This window comes from Hesperophylax consimilis, chromosome 3 (assembly GCF_061612785.1).
Source record: "Hesperophylax consimilis isolate HC1 chromosome 3, BYU_Hcon_1.0, whole genome shotgun sequence".
NCBI lineage: Eukaryota > Metazoa > Arthropoda > Insecta > Trichoptera > Limnephilidae > Hesperophylax > Hesperophylax consimilis.
The window spans coordinates 23612807-23630107 of NC_142838.1; the positions used below are offsets into that span (position 1 = coordinate 23612807).

General features: G+C 34.0%; 1 protein-coding gene across 3 annotated transcripts in view; it reads left to right on the plus strand.

Annotated features, from left to right (window-relative positions):
* The window catches only part of LOC149425137 (lachesin-like), a 97403-nt gene that overhangs the window by 21052 nt on the left and 59050 nt on the right, over positions 1-17301 (plus strand). For all 3 annotated transcript variants that reach the window (XM_089650976.1, XM_089650978.1, XM_089650977.1), the window contains exon 2: positions 8386-8562. In XM_089650976.1, the coding sequence (XP_089507102.1) occupies positions 8481-8562 (82 nt within the window). In that variant the 5' untranslated portion in view covers positions 8386-8480. The remainder of the gene's footprint in view (positions 1-8385; positions 8563-17301) is intronic.

The window sequence follows — 17301 nt, forward strand, 5'->3', positions numbered from 1 at the left end:
AATTGTCACTGTGTCGAGTTATCGTGGATCCAAAATTGCCATATCATTAGTTTTAAATAAATTTATTCGATAAGAAAAAAGAGTGCAACTCGGGCGAAAGCGGTTAATAATCACAAGTATTATAGTCAGGTTGTTATTGTGCAACGTTTTATTTTATTATATTTTCCTCGATGCTACGGTATTCGGAATTACTCTGCGATATTGAGTTAAACTAATATAAAATACCCAACATACAGCAAAATATATTAAATATCAAATCAAATCACGAACTCGCATAACGAGTGCTTGCGGTTCATTTCTTTTTGATGAATCCAAACTCAAAGGAGATGCACTTTGCACTGCAGATCGTGCATTGCACCCCCGGTAAACTGAGACTTGCACCGTCTCGAGAGAGCCGTCTGTGAATCTGCAAATGAAATGCTTTAATATCAATATTGAACAATGCATTTACGAAACATTCATAGTGACATAATAATTCATAATAGTTTTGAAAAAACCTCTTTTTAATTTTTTTTTTTTAAAATTCAAGAATTTCTAGATAACAAATAATATGATAATATTTTAATTCATTTTCCTAATGCGGAAATCATTTAACGATAAGTGTCTCACACAATTGATTTTATAAGTAAATCAGTTTTTACCTAGAATATTAATAAATCATTTTTATTATCTTATGCGCCCAATACATACGTGCGTTGGCCCAATCAATGCATTGGGTAAAAGCGCTGACCACTTGGCGAATGCACGCGTTGGCCGTCAAAGTTAGCCGGCCAACCCGATTATTGCCTGTTTTCAAGCACGCATCAAAGGATCTTGGCGCCAACCCGACAAAAGCGTTCACACATTGGCTCCGTCTTCAGTTCATAGTTCAGTGGAGACAGTAGTGTTAATTATGCGTGAATGATTTACGTTTATAATTTACGATGATTAATAATTAAACGTGCTGTACAAATTAATTTCCGCGGTTTCGATTGTTATCTCACCCATAGAGATACGCGTAATAGGGTGTTTATATTTATTATTCTAAAAAAAATCACGAATAAATTTTCTTTTACATTTTAAAATGTACCATTTTCGATTCGACTTCTAAACGTTCGTGTCGTAATGAAGTTGTAGCCAGTTGGAACCGTTTCGGAATTTGCAGTTTTAGATCGGTTTATAAATCAAAAGTATGAATGAAAATATTGTAATTATATATTTTTAGTACGATTATCGAATAAGAAACATAAAATTTAAATCTTCAGCATACTTCTAAAGGTATTTACAGTTTGAGAAAATACCCAATTTGCAAAGAGTATTGGCGCCAACGTTGGCCCAAAGCACTAAGCCAACGTATATTAGGGGCATTACAAATAAAAGTTGGGCAAGGAAAAAAAAAACATTTTAAAAAGTCGTCTCAATGTGGCATCGAATGGCAATAATTAAGGCTAAAATACCTACTTGCAAAACATTATAACAACGTTATTAAATTAAATAAAAGATAAACATCTTTAAAAATAAATGAAAATGCAGATGCACCAATATATATTTGTGTATATTATGTAGGTTAAATAAAAACATTTATGAGAATACCATTTGCAAACGGCATTTATTATATAGGTAGGTACCAAAAAACCCGACTATAATATTTATCATGATCAAAGATTTTCGCCAGAACCATTTGCTGAATTATTTCTAAATTTAATATGCGAGTTTGTGAATTTGTGGGTCTGTAGCGATAAATGAGTATTTTCCATTTGAACTGAGGACTATTTTTGGGCCTAAACAAATAACTTGTATGTTTTAATCATCGAGCGGACATTTTTTGCGATGTTCACTTTTTTAAAGCGTAATTCAAAACGTCGAGTCGAAACCGGGCGGGGTTGAACTGCCGGGAGAGTGGGGTGGGGGAGGGTACTGGATACCGGGTAGGTTGTATGAATTACGGGTGGAGGATCGGGGTGATACTTTTATTTAAATTGTTCGCCAGGGGGTGCTCCCATCAAACAACTTTCATCGTGAATATTCACAGTGACATCGCAGCGGGTTAGCGTGCATGTAAATTATTTGACCGTTACACGGGTCGATTGTTCAGCTGCGTGTATTTATTAGGGGAAAACGCCGATACGGAAAAATGTTGATAAAAGGTAAACATTTTGCGTAAGCAATTTTGATAAGCGTTTTTTTCACTTTTTTTTTGCTTGCAAAAATATTTTACTCAAGTTGTAATTCGCTGGTTGGTAATTTTCTCCCCACGCCCCAGCTTCGGGAGAGAATGTTTATTTTTGTAATAATTAAAAGGTTTTTCATATTTACTCACACGTCTGTGAGGTTTTGTTCAAAACTATCATCTTTTGCAAATATAAATAATATTATTTTATTATATTAGGCACAGCTATGGACGCTTTTCATCATTCTACCTGTAATTATTATTATTGTAGGTACTGACTTAATTTTACACGATAATAAATAGTAATCGATTAGTTCTTAAATTGAAATACCTTCATAGGTATCTACATTTATATAGTAATAATAAATATTTACCTACAGATCTGTAAACATCGGGGTTGTTCTACAGTATATTTTGTGAATGAGAATAAATATTTGGATTTATAAAATAGTTCGTTCGTACTGTTACAATCCTATAATCTCCTACGTCGGTCAAATGTGAGTTCCTAATACCATACCTACTACAATACCTAAGAATAAGACTTTTATAATATGATCAAGGTGGTTCTCTCACACTAAAGATAACTACGTACATAATGTGTCAATAAACATCATGTTGATTGCGGCGTCATAAAATGGAAAACTATTAAATTTAAAAAACTCCTACATATAATTAATTACCCACTCACACATTTACATAATCTTCAGTTACTATTATCCTATTATTCCTTATTAAACTCTAGAAATACCTTTTGCTATTCTTCACTTGACTGTTATTTTGATTAAGTTCCCATCCTGACTTTTTAATTGTATTTATTTGTTCAAATAAGCTTATGCTTACTGTAATGTTCTTGCTGTTTTAATAAAAAAGGTTCTATTGTACGAAGTATTGTTTATTGTTAACTCAGTTGTTAAAAGTACAATCCAGTTGCATGGAAGGAATCGAATGCCCGCGCCTCCCGTCAGACCCACTGCCCGCTTTCCCCGAGCAGTGTCGGAAGCGTTCGTCAAACCTCGGCTGTCTCCGGCCGTGCACGATCGCCTATACGATACACTACACTTACTATACAACATATTATTTATCTACAACCTGCACATCACACTCCAAAAACATTTCAATTAACATAAAAGTTAAAGAGATTAACAAGTAAAAACAAAGTCTCTTGGATTCTTCACTTGACGGATCTAACCATTTGAATGGCTCAACTCAGGTTGCTTTTATATAACTCTACATACTATACCTTCATAATCAAGCTTGGCATTTCTTCAACCCTTCGACTGATTCAAGTCCGGTTATCGTCTTAGGAGAAAATTTTGTTAAAACAGTAGTTAGTTCATCTTGTGACAGCCTGCACAGATAAAATTACAGATTTTTACCGCTCTCTGAATTTACAAATTATTCATTAGTGGTAAAATTACTAATTTTACCGCTAATGAATAGCAAAAAAATATATCTCAATACTTTATCAATCTTTCACGAAATGATTCTACCAACAGTTCATTTAAACATTATCGAGACGCAGAAACGTCTCATTTTTTCGTTGATTTTCTTCATGGAGATGAAGCAAAATAGGGATAAAGTGAAACGCGCAGTAGAAGCACGTGTCTTCCTCGTATTATTTTACATCGCATTTTAAAAACTGTAGATACTCGTAGATATCTAGTGAAAAAAACCTTAGTTAATGTACGTGTAATAGAGAACCTACACATGTGAAACGAAGATGGAATGAACTATGCATCTTGCCTTAGGCTTGATCCTGAGCCAATCGAGTTTTCGAGTAACCACACAAAAAGGAGAATATCTAATAGCTTGATTATGATTTAAATCTCTTCATTTACAAGCACCCTTTTTTCTATGTTCCACCGACTTCTCGCAATATGTAGGTTAGGTTTCATAGAGAAATGTACAGTGGGAATGAGATAGCATCCCACCGTATTCTGCTGGTAAAGGTTTCCACATTCAAACAGATGTAGGCAAATAAATATAACATGCAGACTCGCTCTGCGGTATTTCACAGAAGGAATTTTATATCAAAAAGAGATACTGAGTGAATGGACGTGCTTCCTGTAATGGAGGAATGAAAAACAAAATATGTGTGCGCCGCTGTAAATTGAAAACAAATAATTACATATTTACGTCAGCGCGTAATTTACATTTTACTTTGAATTGAATAAATAAGCAGGAAAGTTTTTACTACCCTTCTGTGCTATGGTACAGTGTACGAGTAATTTATTTCCACGTAATACTTACTTTACTTTGTGAAATTTTACGATATACATCGATTTCATTACGTTCTCTTAAGTGGGTCGGGTTCAGGGTTTCATCAACGCCCATTATTTCAGATAATAAAACATCTTTAATAATATAATGCAAATATAAATGTACGCTTAGATATACATAAGTAGTGTGGTCGCGAGATTTGGTGTAGAAATCAGGTAGGTATGCTTTGCTTATTCCAGCGGTTTGCAATGGAAGGTACATAATTGATTCATTGCAGAGCCTTAGTATTCTCCTCAAGCTGTGCAAAAATCAGAGACATACCAAATGAATGCTCAACATTTTTAGACAGATGACTGAACAGCTTTTGTATATCCCCGCTCATGCATCAACTTGTGCTATTTAGATGGTCTCGCCACAAGATCTCGTCTCTCTACACAAAACCTCTACATCATTTTACCTCTCATTTGGGTAGCTCGATCTACTACATTCTTAGTTACACTGGCTTTGGGAAAAATCGTAGTGCCCTCATCCACACTGTAAAAATATTGTTACACATTATTGTCACACATAATTTACGCAGTGACATTGTTTCGACATAAATATTATTGGTGGGAGGTTGTATATATATATTTGGTATTATCTTGATGACTACTGAGTGCTATCAATTATGTTTTGATATAATCAGAACATACACGTATAGTTTTAATGGTATTCAAAGTCATACTTTACATTTTCACACATATGACCGTTTTTTAAAATTATTTATTGAGATAGTTTATACAACATTTGAATACAAACTAATGTAAACAGGATAATATTTCATTTTGTAACATTAAATATTTTTACAATAAACATAACATTTCTTTTTAAATACATTCATTCTTCAGACTTTCGGACATTTCATCATACATCTTTAGTCCTTTGTACATTAGGCAGTTCTGTGATTTTGATTTCTTCGTATGTGGCAATCTATTTCTATTTACATTTCTGGTTTCGTAATTACGAACATCTCTATTAAAAACGATTTCATCCTTAAAATATTTTGGCATTTGGTTTTTCATGACTTTATGCACAAAAATTAACACATTAAATAAGTCTCTTTTTTATTGGAATCCAATTTAGCTGCTCTCTCATTTGATTAATTCTTGCGTTTTTGCCTTTTCCCAGTATACATCTCATAGCGGAAATAAAATGGAAAGCTACTGGTGACCAAAATGAGTATGAAATGTTCAGTAACCTCAGAGCAGTTGTTAGAAGAAATGTTCATATAGCATTCCGAACGTATGTCGACTCAATAGAGAGTGATATCAAGCATGATCCCAAGGCATTTTGGGACTACGTAAAATCACTGCGCAAGGATGGTGGTATAACAGACATCATGATGCATGGTGATCGGGAAGTTAGAGGAGCGGATGTAGCCAATGCATTTGCAACTCATTTCCAATCAGTGTACAGTAATGAGCCTCCATTACTAAATCCTTTTTCCGCTTCCAAGATGAATGTGAAGGGAGCCCAAAACATTGATATAAGTCATATAGACGAATCAGATGTTAAATCTTCAATTAATAACATGAAACACACACATTCACTTGGGCCAGACTTTCTTCCAGTATTTTTTTAAAAGGATGTGTTGAATTTTTAAAAATGCCACTAAGTTTTATATTCAACCTATCTTTAGATACTGGTATATTTCCTGATTCCTGGAAAGTCTCAAAAATTTGTCCCATTTTCAAAAGTGGATCAAAGACATCTGTCGAAAATTTCAGGCCAGTGGCAATACTTTTCGCCCCGGCTAAATTATTCGAATCGATAATTCATAAACATGTGCTGTTTCAAGTAGAGCCTTTCTTAATATCGGAACAGCATGGGTTTAGAAAAGGTCGATCAACAGATACTAACCTACTGGTACTCACAAATTATGTTTCCAAATCTTTAGATAAGGGCTACCAAGTAGATTGCTCATATAATGACTTCTCGAAGGCATTTGATACCGTAAACCATGACATATTATTAAATAAATTGTCAACTTTGGGATTCTCTTTACGGTTTCTCATATTCTTTGCAAGCTATTTTACTGGAAAAAAGCAATTTGTATCTCATGGAATATTCTTGTCAAAATTATTCCTTTTACTCTCAGGCGTTCCACAGAGCTCTAATTTAGGACCGCTCCTCTTTCTAATTTTTATTAACGATATTACAGAAAATATTCTGCATTCCAGGTCACTTCTTTTTGCTGATGACCTAAAACTATTCTTGGAAATTAAAACTTTAGAAGACTGCATTTGACTCCAATCGGACATTAATAGAATTGTTGACTGGAGTAAACGGAATCGGATCGAATTCAATGTTTCTAAATGTTTCATTATTTCTTTCACACGGGCACGTCATACTTGGTTTTACCGGTATACCATGAATGCCCGAAGTTTAAAACGTGTCTCCACTATGAAAGATCTTGGCATCATGTTTGATAGTAGGCTGACATTTCATACTCATATCGAAATGACGTGTAGTGCTTTACTGAAAATGCTGGGCTTCATCCTACGCACTGCGATGAATTTTAGAGACACCCGGGTTCTCCAAGTGCTATACAGTTGATTAGGAGTAGGCTTGAGAGTGGGTCGGTGGTTTGGAGCCCACATCAGGTGAAGTATTCCCTCGTGTTGGAGAGAGTGCAGAAGAAATTTCTGAGATTCCTCTACCTGAGGGAGTATGGCTACTACCCGTGGCTCTATCCTACTGACTTTCTCTTGGGCATGCTCGGTATGAACCATCTACGGGTCAGAAGAGATGTGCATATTGTATCACACTTCTTCAAATTGATTCGTGGATGGTTAATAAATCCGACTATCATGGAGAGTATTAGTCTCTATGTTCCTGATGGTTATCAGAGCAGTCTTGCTGTTGAACAGAATTAATTCGGATATCGACATATTTAGCATCGGTAAAGCTGCCTTTAAAAGGCAAGCTCTATTGATGCTGGTATAGTTTATACACCGCTTACTTATTATGTAATACCATTTTACAAATGTACTTAAAAACGAAATAAAATGTAATTTTGTAATTTTTTTAAAGGAATAAACTAATTGAATTGAATTGAATTGAATATCTCTATTATAATGCTCAATATATTATAAGATAACCAATGCTCTTAAAATATATATTAAGATAACTAATGTCAATATATTAAGTGTACACTCAAAAAATATGATGCCTTCACTTAATCAGCTTGTAAAATTGTCTGATTAATGATAAATAATGTCAATAACTCAACTGTATCATTAGGTGCTTGCTATATTGTGATAAATCTACTAATATAGTTATTAAATTAAACTAATCAGACGAGAAGTCTGAATAACTTGTATTATTCAACCAATTACACCAATACAAACAGAGATACTAGTAGTAACACGACCTATCTACAAAAAAGGGTTAAAACCTGAAACGTTTTATGAAATAATAATATATTAATTATATGATTTTCAATAAATATTTTTTGATTCGTATTCAATGTGGGTAGACCAATTTTCTTTCAAATTGTTGTTGATCACACTTGCATTAATTTTCTGTTTAGTTTTAACATTAGTGATTATTATTTTTCTAATTGCTATAGGTCACACTTGTAGGGATTTTCTGTTAAGTTTCAACATCGATTATTGTTATCTTTCTAATCCCTCTATAGATCATAATTCCGGAAAATTTATGTTTAATTGCAACATTATTGATTGTTATCATTCTAATCTCTATAAATCACACTTCTAGGGATTTTATGTTTTATGTTGGAACATCCGTGATTGGTATTTTTCTAATCGCTATCGATCACCCTTCTAGGGATTTTTTGTTTAGTTGTAACATCAGTGATTATTATCTTTCTAACTGCTGTAGATCACACTTCTGGGGATTTCCTATTTAATTGCTACCTAAATGATTGTTGTCTTTCAAATCGCTATAGATCACACTTCTAAGCATTTGGGTTCAGTGGATTGAGTGCTTACAATGAGTTTGATTTTGTGTTGCAGTGATGGTAACGTAGGCGACCACTGCATCAAACACGAAGGACGAGGACGCTGAGGACGACTGGTTCAATGTGGGCCCCGGAGGTTTGACGTGAGAAATGACTCCCACTGGAGTGTTTGCTTTACAGCTTCTGTGGACCAGGCTGCTGGTCTTTGTTATACTCTCCATGGAATTCGTCGGTGAGTTACTTTGCAATTTCTACAATAATATGCTTAAATTTTGAGAATAATCCCCGAAACGATGTATTTACATGCGCTTTGTACTAGATTCTAGATAAAATGTACTAATTATAAAATGTTAAATCTACAAGGCCGCCTTGAGATAATATTTTTATTTTCATGGCTACTGTCAATTTTGGCGAAAATGTGTGGAAAATCTAAGTTTTTAAGTTCTTTTTTTAATTACTGAATTCAATTTCACCGATTCCTAAACAAAAATATTAAACAGAAAAAATACAGTCGCATCTAGGACTTGAACCTAGGACCTTTGCCTTCGGTTATATTTAACTATATCATACTTCGAATAAGAACTACAAACATAATTTTTCATATCATTTACTGCACATTTTTTATTGGCTGCTATATTTATGTATGATCTAATCCAGACAGCGTCTTGGATAAATATATCTTATTTTAATTTTTAATATTTATTATGAAATAAAATTTTCAAAAAAGGACATATCTATTTTAAAAAAATTGATACTTTAACTTCACATATTCATTATTTGATAGTGTGGGCCCTACTGGCCTTACCCGTTTTGAGAACCCCATTAAAAAATAGTAATATTCAAATAAAAGATAATACGAAATAGTTAATTAAAAATCAATAAAATAAAACTAATAATATTGATAATACTATGTGGTTTTTATGAATGTAGTATCTTTTTTAATTGATTTTTTAAATTATTGTATTGCCCTGAAGAAGGTATAATTAGAAAACAAACTCTTTTCTCGTCTTTTATCGAAATGAAAGGGTTTTCAACAGTTGATGTAGGCATTTTTAATTATTTTTAGACGTCTCCTTTTCAATTACCTGGGAAAATTTGTTACCTACCTAACGTGAAAGTTTCACCAGCAAAAATACTTTCCAAGAGAATACAGGTAAGCCGAACACTTCGAATAAGTTTACAAAACGTTTACTAACTTACGATTTCCATTGTTTTGACCAAAACACTTCCATTTTAAATGATCGTGACCTTAGTTATACAAAAAATGAGATTAGCATTCTTATACCGTTAGTTCAAGGAAACCAGATAACATTGTTGGATATAAAGACATTTTTATTCAAACTCCTCCTTGACACGCTTTAATGCATACTGAAAACAGTAAGACGCTGTTTTGTATAAAATTTGATTAATTGGGACAGAATTTATAAAACATATTTTAGTGAAAAGCAAGAAAATTAACTTTAAATTTGATTAAACGAAAACTCTCAAAAAAGGTTTTGTCATTTTGATTGACGTTTTATGATTTTAATTTATTTTCTTTTACAAATTAGTTTCAACGCTCTGAAGTTGATTTGAGATTCCATAACCTCCGACATCTCAGGTATCTGCCTTCATCACTAAGCTATCAAGGCCACCTTTTCAAAAAGCTAGCAAATAAATATTTTTACTAGAAAAATTATTTCGATTCATTCAAGTGTTGGTAAGTTCAATCGACCAGACCGCTAGAGTCATCCATTTTTGCCAGTGAATAATATTGTTTGCAAGGTAGATTGTACACTGGAAAGGAGCTGACATTTTTTTTGGATGATCTATGGACTAAATACGATTTTTTATTGGACAACAGTTATATTCCGATTAACCACTTATTAACTCCGACCATTATATTTTATATTCGTTAAGATAATGGGGCTTTCATAAATAATATGTTCTTATTTGGATATAATTTGAGGTATTTAAGGGTTGTTTTGTCATTGTCGTGATCTAGTAAAGCACCCCAATATATTGCTAAATTATTCAGAAGATGGTCACCCGTTATAAAATGACAACACCGACCGCTCGAGTCACCGAGGGTCCGAGCGGACACGCCGGCGACCGGAGCGCCATTCTGTTCTTGAGCGTCGTATAACCAACATATTGTTATCCATTCAAATCACTTTCGCTCTAAAATGTTATTCGTAACCTTCGGATTAATAAATTATTAAACGTGGAAGTTTCTTTCATTACTCCGAATCAATGACCCCGCAGCACCGAGTAAGTATCCTGGCGAACCACGACTCCTGCAACACAAAACTTCCACATCATTTATTTTAGGGATATTATGACATGTTGCATTGCTTCCTTCTTTAGTCAATATTTCGGAGAGCGTTATTTTTTCTTTCATCGGTGTAATCCTTAAAATAAATCACAATGTGTTCCTATCTATTAAAAACTGTTAATGACACTAACCAGCATGCAAATTTTACAACTTGAAAATATTGTAAATTTAACCTTTTTTGTGGACAAAGCTTTTCAAAAATATATCTCTTCTTCACACATAAGGTAAGTTTTACAGTTTTTGGAAAACAATCTGCCAGAGTCAGAGTTCTAACCGCACTTAACCCCAACCAATGCCATCGATCATATCTATGTGTACACATAGCGAATTTCCTGCGTACAACATCTTACCCCCATTGATACGTGAAGAATGTTTTCGCAGCCCATCGCTAATCTAACTCGGGTAGGTGAGGGCAAAACTAAAAGTCATCTAAAGGTCTCGCCTTGTTTTCTCAGGGGGAGGAATTCACCCCTGCCCTATAAATCACCACCCCTTAAATGTGCGGGTCCTAATAATAATATGTCAACAGTTTGTAAGCCATCAAAAGAAGCCTATTTATCAGGCGGGACCTTTGTGATGATTAGTAGAGGTCCGGATCAGCAATTTGACGGCCCTTATTGAATTTGGACCTTTCTTGATCAAATTATGAGTACTTAAGTAAATTCATATTACATTGAATATTTTGGCCGTAGTGAATTTTCCAGGGGACCACAATCAGAAAGGCATAGTTGTCAGTGTGTATGAATTATATTTTTTTATGTGTTTTGTTCCGAATTTCAGTCTCAGAAAGAAAGGGTAAAAGTAATGTCATAATGTGAATGTTAGGTTTACACACCTGAAGAACGCGGAATCATTGTTTATGCTTATTTGACCAATTTCATGTCAATTGTTTTAACGCACCGTCAATTTTTTCATCGTTTTTCTTATCGTCCTGCACAATGTAAGCAAACAATAAAGCATTCGGCTGAGCGCCTTATGCAAACCTTTAAATAAAATCTCCGTGAGCTCAACTTTTTTTTCATTTCTAACAAAATGTAGGCCAATTCACATTATGACATTACTTTTTCCCCACCTGCTTTAAAACACAGATCTGAATTGTTCATTTAAGCAGTAAAAATTTTTACACGTTCTTCAGGTGTGTATCGCTCTATTGCTTTTTGTCAACTAATTCTCCATCAATCTACAACAGCAATTGTCAAAATGGTGGCACATTCACATTATGACATTATTTTTGCCCCATCTTGTACATTACATAAAACTAATGTTTTTATAATTCACAGAGTCGCTGAAATCAATTTGGTGCAACAACCACTTGAAGTTGTAATCAAATTATTTATAAGCATCCGAGCGCGGGTGCATTTAAATTTATATTTATTTGAAAAGATTAGATTAGAAGAAAAACTTGAAAGTCAAATGTGCGTATTTTTCCGGTTCATTTCGATGACTATTTTTATTTATTTATTTAAGGAACATTTACAGTTTTGATATTATATACAGAAGAGGGTGAAAAAAACAGACTCATTATAAATAATCACATATTCAGGATTATAAAAACTAAGGGCGGGTTTTTTACAGAATTGGAACAATACATAAAATTTCAATGTCGACTTTCAAGTTATGTGAAGGTTCTATTGATATTCTGTTATTAAATCATTATTTGCCAGTTGTTTCACAAAACTGAAATAATTACAGAACTTGAATAGAACGTTCACAAAAAACCAACCATTTAATTTGATGAATTGTTCAAATTCTGTGAAACAACCCGTCCATCGTATATTTGTAAAAAAAAATATAATAAAACAGTATTGAGAAAACAATAGAAACAATAAAAGGAAGTACCAGAAGTTTAATAAACATAACTAAATTATATAATTCATTATACAGCAATATATGTGTATATAACAATACCGGATATAGTATGGAACAGGTATTGCTGTTGGGGCGGGTTAGGGGAAGAGAAAAATAAAGGGGTGTTGTCGCGCATGTGAAATAAAAATATCAGGTTCAATTAATGTAATCATCATGAATTTGTGTTATTCGCACCTAAAATATGACACATTGAACGTCTGTAACAATAGTAACTAACAGTGAATATGTCAGCATGTACGTCTATATTTGAAAGTTTGTTGTTGTTGCAGTTACAGGTCCTATTCATAAGTTGGTGTTGCATCTATCAATGTAGAAAAAAGTTTTTTGTCTGGTATATTATAGAGGTGCGAGGAAATTTATTTTGTTTACCAACTCCGGGTAGTCAACTTTTGAGTAAATAATTTTGTATAGGAGCATCTGATCAGCGACAAGCCTCTTGTTGAGTAGTTTCGTGGTTCGAAAATGTTTCTCGATTTCGTAGTAATAGTTGTGTACGCGAATGGTTTAAAATTGAAGAAAATGAGATATCGCTCCTGCTCTCTTTCTAACCATTTGACATAAGCAATGCAACGCAGATTCCAAACCTGTTAACAGAATTCTATGTGTGGGCAAACATGTGAATTATAAAGAATCAGTTGCGTGCGAACTTGACCTTGCAACTTTTGATTTATTGACAAAGGTTTATTTCTGAGACAGTAATCCGTCAGTCAGTCAACATCTGCTTGCAGACGCAAATAGCAATCTATACAATCATTTATCGCACTCTTCAACTGCTACTATGCGTATCGGTTGTCTTATACATCACATATACTTATACATTACATTACACATACTCACTACAACATTAATTGTATTAATAAAAGCAGACCATCCTTTTTTGATGGGATCATTGATATTTCTCAATTTTAATATATCTGTTTAAAGTTTGTTTACCGCTAAAGAATCTTAGTACTTATTGTTTATTAGTAAGCTAGATTAACATCCCTTTACAGGTCAATCTTTGTTGTAATTTAAGGCGCTTAATTGAATTGGGTCCTTCCTTAAATGAGTTATTTGTGGGTTACGGTGTTAGATTTTCACTATCACGTCTAATGTTGCATCATAGAATATTGTACAGTTCTTCCATCTTGTAATGGACACAATACAAAGGCTGAACCTTATGCTCCATAAAATAAAACAAACACAAAATGGCTCATACAACAAATGAGAGAAATTCTGCCGTGGTGAAAAAAAACAAAGTCTTCAAAAGTCTTCAAAAACTTCCCTGAAAGTCTCACTGTAATTTTAGCTACCGCGGCAGTATTGTGAACAAATCATTTTATGAATGTTAAAATATGAATGTATAGTGTAATGTACTGAATGTGTATATGAGATTGTTTTCTATGTGTGTGATAAGATGACATCTTAAAAAAGACGTAGATTCTTACTTACAATGATATTTATTTAGTTGTCAATTACAAGAGTGAAAAACTACTTAGCTGTGGCCGTACTGTGACGGCCGTCCCTGTCCAGAACTAGAATTCGTCAGCCGTCAAGATCGAGTAGAATCCTGAAAGAGTGTAATGATCCTTGTTGGAAGATAAATCACTTGAGTTAATTTTCGGGAGGAATATAGTCTAATCAATGGATAGGAAAAAAAGAAGAGTCATGGTAATTACGTTACTTACTTTATTCCTCCAAGGTTACTTAACTACATTTTACAGTATCATCTGGAACTATTTTATGGGGACAAACAATGGCCTGCCCTATGCTGGCGCAATCGGAGCAGTCTGCCACATCGCCCTTGAGATATTTTTTTACTAAAACGGTGCTACATGAAAATGCAAATCATCCAAATATTCTTGATTACAGTGATCTCCTACTTAGGCGTCTACTAGTTTTGACGAGGGGCGCCAAAATCTTAATTGCGCCAGGCGCCGTTTGGCTCAGGGCCTGCCCTGGGATAAACCAAACAAGCTCTTTGAATTTGGAAACTAAAATCCCTTGTCTGTCAAAATCCTATAATTTCAATCCTTAAAATCATATAAGTCTATAATTTTCACGTGTATTATAAAGAGTTGTCGGAGTTCGAGCATGTAAGCAGTTTTATAAGTAATTGAATACAAAGAAAAAAATAATTATTTATGGACGCTTGTAGATTAAAGTTCTGAAGCATTTTTTCAATATGTCTTCTTATTTCAAAGAAAAATTTACTTGTTGAATAAAAAAACTAAATATATAAACTGTAATGAACTCTATTACCTACGCAGGGTATAAAGCGACGTTCCTGACTTACTTTAACTGGTGACTCCTGACATTATTTGGAATAAAAATAATAATATACAAAAATGACGCCACAAAGTAATTTTGCAAATATCGAAGAAGTAAAAAAAGTAAATAATATTTTAGCCTCCGACAACGTTTTTTTATTTTTATTTTAATCAACTAAAAACAATAAAAAAATCATAAAATATTTGACAGTTAGATTATTCGGCTGAGTGGCGTGAACGGTGACAACATATGACCGCAGACCAAAGTTTAATTTTTATTTTTTACTCCAAATAAAGTCATGGATTTTGAAAGAGAGATTACGAAAATAGTGTGCAATATAGTTGTGAATGATAAAGACTTGGAGCAGGTGGATGAATTTGTTTATTCGGGAAGATGTTCTAGAGAGATGGGAAGGCTGACAGAGATATTGAAAGAAGGTTAAATGCAGGTAACTCCATTATTGGAGGACTGAGCGGACTGGATATTGGCGCTAACAAAAAATGGTTTAAAACGCGAAGTTGGCAGTTCACAATGGAGTGCTGGTACCTACCCTGATGTTTGGCAGTAAAACATGGAACTGGCAGATAAAGGATGAAAGTAGACTGAATGCTGTGAAAATGAGTTTCAATAGTGTTTTTCAACAGAATCTAACACTATATTAATTTTTTCTATTGCTTGTCTACTATTTTTTGACCTAGCATTGTAAACAATTTAGTTTTTTATGTTTTTGCACATTTAGATGAAGTTCTTAGTCTCAAAAAAATGTAAAAGCCCAGCTGGACGTCAAAAATCAAAAAAATTAAAAGCCGCAAGATATTTAAAAAATATGCCGCCAATACCTGCTACCACATGAGACCGAAAGAAAAGGGTCGTTTATTTTTTGAGGAATCCTAAAAACATATACCTAACTGCGTTTTCTCAACTACGAAACATGGTAAAAAAAATACTAATGCCCTGATGATGGACACTGCTGTCTGAAACAATAGATGGGGACTTATCATTATCATGATTATTTATTGCAACAAGAAAAATTAAAAAATATACTCGTTCCACCTAGTTCAACTTGTAATATTTCCGCAACATGAAACTTTTCTGCTGAAACTGAATGCAACAAACCAGCAAAACCCTCCACTCTTACCTACATTAACGTTGGTTCTTAGAAGATGACTCCCCCCCAGAAGTTAAAGTTAAGGAAACCTTCTCTTTAAAAATATAACCTCCTGTCCATCACAATCTCAGAGCCTCCCCGGAAGTTGTCGGCGTGTCCCGTCCTCCTTGCTTCTTTTGCCTCCTGCTTCTTTTAGGTAACCACCCCACCCGCCGATTCGCCCCCGTTCGACACATTCTTATCTCAAATTGAAATTCTCGCTCCAAAAGTCTCGAGGAGAAGCTGTCTGTAATGTTTAACACCCCTGTCGCCTTGCTTCTAGTGTGTTATTAAAACTAAATAACCGGGTTGTAAGTACTATAGAATTAATTTTAATGGGAGGTATTACCGAAAAGAGTACGTAGGCCCTTGGGTGTTTAGCAGTACAGTGAATAAATATTTCCGCTGCTTGCATCTAATGAGGCAACCCGACTTTATTCTGAAAGAAAGAAATTATAAAAGGATCCATTTGCAGATTTTTTAATATTTTAATGAAGGAGGTATTTTTACGGCCTATTTTTTAATGGGAATCCAACTTCAACTTCGTAATTTTGAACACCGAGAGGTGTTAACTGTATAAATATCTAAACGATAAAGTATAAAATCTATATGGGATATGTAATGTAGCAAAAACTGGAAATCTGAGCTCTGTTGTCATGAAATGCCCATGTTCTTTTTCAAAATTTAGTGCGATTATTTAGTTATTAACTCTATTTTCATCATTATGTATGTAACTCTCTAGTTAAGATTAACAACGAGGAAAAATCACTGATGGCATATAAACCTACGTAATAAGTGCTTTACCAGTGTATAATTTAATGTACCTTAACACTTTTATCATAATGTACTCTTTACGTCTTAATGAACAAACTCTCTAAATTAAAACAGTTCGCTCGTTCAATAAGAAAAAATATCAACTTCGAGCATTTATATAAAAAGAAAACTTACGTAATGGATCTTTAATAGTTATTTATGTGTTTTTATCAATACTAAATGGCATATTAATTAACATTTCTTCATTACAAAATTAACTATTCAAATTCCATGGCTGTTGGTTGGTAATTTTACAGCAGAACCAGCATAAATCCCTCTGGAAATGTTCATCAAGGCATCAAGGAACATCACCACATTTGTTTCCGAAAACAAATCATCAAGTTTAACAGGCTTTAAATTCGTTCGGGGGCGTGATTACAGCCGCTTTCCGAAAATTCACACTCGGGAGAGAAGCGGCAAGAATTGGGGGAGAAGATTTTCACGGAGGTACCCGATAAATTTACAAGTGTACGATATAATGCGGCGGGGTGCCGGGGCGCTATTTAACTGCGGGAACCCGAAAGGAATAGAGGGAACATTTTACCCTTTCCCGCTAAGCCGATTAACCGTTAAGTCCT